Source organism: Porites lutea, chromosome 7 (genome assembly GCF_958299795.1).
Source record: "Porites lutea chromosome 7, jaPorLute2.1, whole genome shotgun sequence".
Taxonomy (NCBI): Eukaryota; Metazoa; Cnidaria; class Anthozoa; order Scleractinia; family Poritidae; genus Porites; species Porites lutea.
The window spans coordinates 29,278,302-29,280,657 of NC_133207.1; the positions used below are offsets into that span (position 1 = coordinate 29,278,302).

Here is a 2,356-nt window from a genome sequence, read left to right on the forward strand (position 1 = left end):
ACTAGTGAATATGATCATTTTTTTCAGCGATCAAGTCATGTCAAGACTGGTATCAAGAGAACCCAGACGAGTAGGTTACTTCTATTTTTCATTAAAGTCTTTTTTTGCTCGAGTTGGTTTTAAATGACATCAACGCTTTAGTACTAGGCAAGGTTGTGAAACTGTTTCTTTTATGTAAACAGTAAAAAACCTGCATGTTTTGACAACCTTAAAGAATGCTCTAGTGTCCGCCTAATACAGGTTTGTCAGGTTTAACTGCAGTTGTTAACCAAAAAGTGTCTTCTTTGTCTAGGACAAACAAAACACAGATGATTACAATTATCTTTGACTCAAAGCCAACATCCGTTCTCTGTCAGATGGGAGATTTTGGATGTGGGAATGGCGGATGGACACCGGTCATGAAGATGGACGGCAACAAGGTACCGAGCAGCCTCTGTCAGGCTTTTAGATAGTAGGGACATCAGACCCTCTGTATGGGTGTTTCCGACGAAATCGAACGCGAAGAGCGTCATTGGTTGGGATGAGCTTGTTAGAAGCGTTTCCACTCAAAAAAAAATGTTCAATATGCGACGATTTCGTGCTCGCCTGAAAAAACGACGATTTGATGAAAAATGTGGGACAAAGTCGACGTAAGCAGGTACCCATGCAGAGGCTCACATCACCAAAATAAAACAGGCGAAGCGTTCTTATTCTGCGTTCAGTTCAGTTCAGTTCATTTTTATTTAGCCAAAATATATAACAATACAGGAATACATATAGAAATTGTAAGTCGCTATTTAAGAGTTTTTTTGGGAGTGAGAGAAGATTGAGGATTAGGTTGAGGCGCGCGCGAGGTCTCTTGGGAAGGGAAGAAGACCCCGCGCGCACCTCAACCTAATCCCCAATCTTCTCTCACCCCAAGAAAACACTTAAATAGCGACTGGGTACGAGTTTGCAGAAGGCTTATGAAGCCTGGGCTCCCCAGTCCGAAGAAAAATATATTAAAAATAGGAACTAAACAGAGACTGAGTTATGTTATGAATTCAGTAACAAGATATAGAAAAACGTTCTTAACTCTGGATTGGAAGGACTATAAGGAAAGGACATCGCAAATGTCATGATGCATACATCAATAATTTATCGTTCAATTAATTTGACGGCAAAGTACCTGTTTCTCTCACAGCAAACTTTTGAATACAGTTCCCCTCTCTGGAGCAACAATGAAACCTTTAACCTTGACGGAGGGAAGACTGGGTTTGACTCACAGGAGACCAAACTTCCCTCCTACTGGAACACATCCTTCTCCAAGATCTGCCTCGGTATGAAGATCAATGACAACCAGTCCAAGTTTATTGTTATCAACAAGCAGGCGAACTCCTTGTACTCTCTGATCGCTGATGGGCAATACCGCAAAACCTCACTGGGTCGTGACAAGTGGAAGTCGCTGATTGGTTCTGAAGCCTCCTTGCAGAAACACTGTAACAAGGAAGGGTTCAATGCTGTTGGTGGTAAACCTAGTAATTCCAAAGCAAGAATCGGTATCATTAGTAACCAGCAAAACGATTGCGCCTCTTGCGACTCTAGAATTGGATTTGGCACTGGTGGAAAGCATGACAAGAACAACTCATGTGGAAACGAGGCTACAATTGATTCAGATAATGGGGATAAGCATATTAAGAGAATGGGATACATTTTAGTCCAGTGAAAGGAAACTGATCTGGGCTAATTTACTTTAATTTGGGGCCAAACGAAAGCTTTCTTAAGGAGCCGGTTGTTTATTACCTGTGAGGGAGGGGGGAGGGCAGCCATTTTACTTGATGTTCATTTTCCAGCACTTTACTTTTAGGGGTTTATTTTCAGATGAGAAAGCTTTTAATACCTGAGGGTTATTTTAATATATTTCATGAAAGTAGTGAAAAGGCAGTAAGGAGCTTGAATTAAAATTGAATGTACAAGCCGTAAATACTGTAGAAACTCCGATCTTACAAACACGACTGTTAGTAGATAAATTATGTGCAGGTGACAGAACGTCAACACGATTTGCAGCCAAAATCAGTGATTCGTAATTTACCAGCAATAGGGTTCATCGGGTTAAGAGAGGGAGTCACTTTCACGATATGTCAAATTTATGAGGGGTCATTTCTAAAAAGCTGAGATCCAGGAAGGGTTGGATTTGAAAATCTTCTTAGCCTTCTCATACTTCTCAAAATGGCCGCTTCCCCCACCTCACAGGTAATAAACGACTAGCCCTTAAATTAACTCGAGATCCCGTTAATTTTTTTTGTAGATAAACAATAGGTTATTTCTAGATTGGATTAAAGTAACCATTATGCATAAGAGGTAAAAGGTACACTGGAAAACCAAGATAAAAATCTTT

The 2,356-nt window shown here is 40.5% G+C and overlaps 1 protein-coding gene across 1 annotated transcript; it reads left to right on the top strand.

Moving 5' to 3' along the window:
* Positions 1-341: 341 nt before the first annotated feature.
* On the top strand, positions 342-1,804 carry LOC140943690 (uncharacterized skeletal organic matrix protein 5-like). The gene is made up of 2 exons (XM_073392802.1): positions 342-419; positions 1,163-1,804. The coding sequence occupies exons 1-2, from the start codon at positions 357-359 to the stop codon at positions 1,682-1,684; spliced, it is 585 nt and encodes a 194-aa protein (XP_073248903.1). The 5' UTR covers positions 342-356; the 3' UTR covers positions 1,685-1,804.
* The last annotated feature ends 552 nt before the right edge of the window (positions 1,805-2,356 follow it).

Coding starts and splice junctions, on each gene's coding strand:
- LOC140943690 (XM_073392802.1), top strand. CDS start 357: ATGGGAGATTTTGGATGTGGGAATGGCGGATGGACACCGGTCATGAAG. Junction 420..1,162: donor TGAAGATGGACGGCAACAAG/GTACCGAGCAGC, acceptor TTTCTCTCACAG/CAAACTTTTGAATACAGTTC.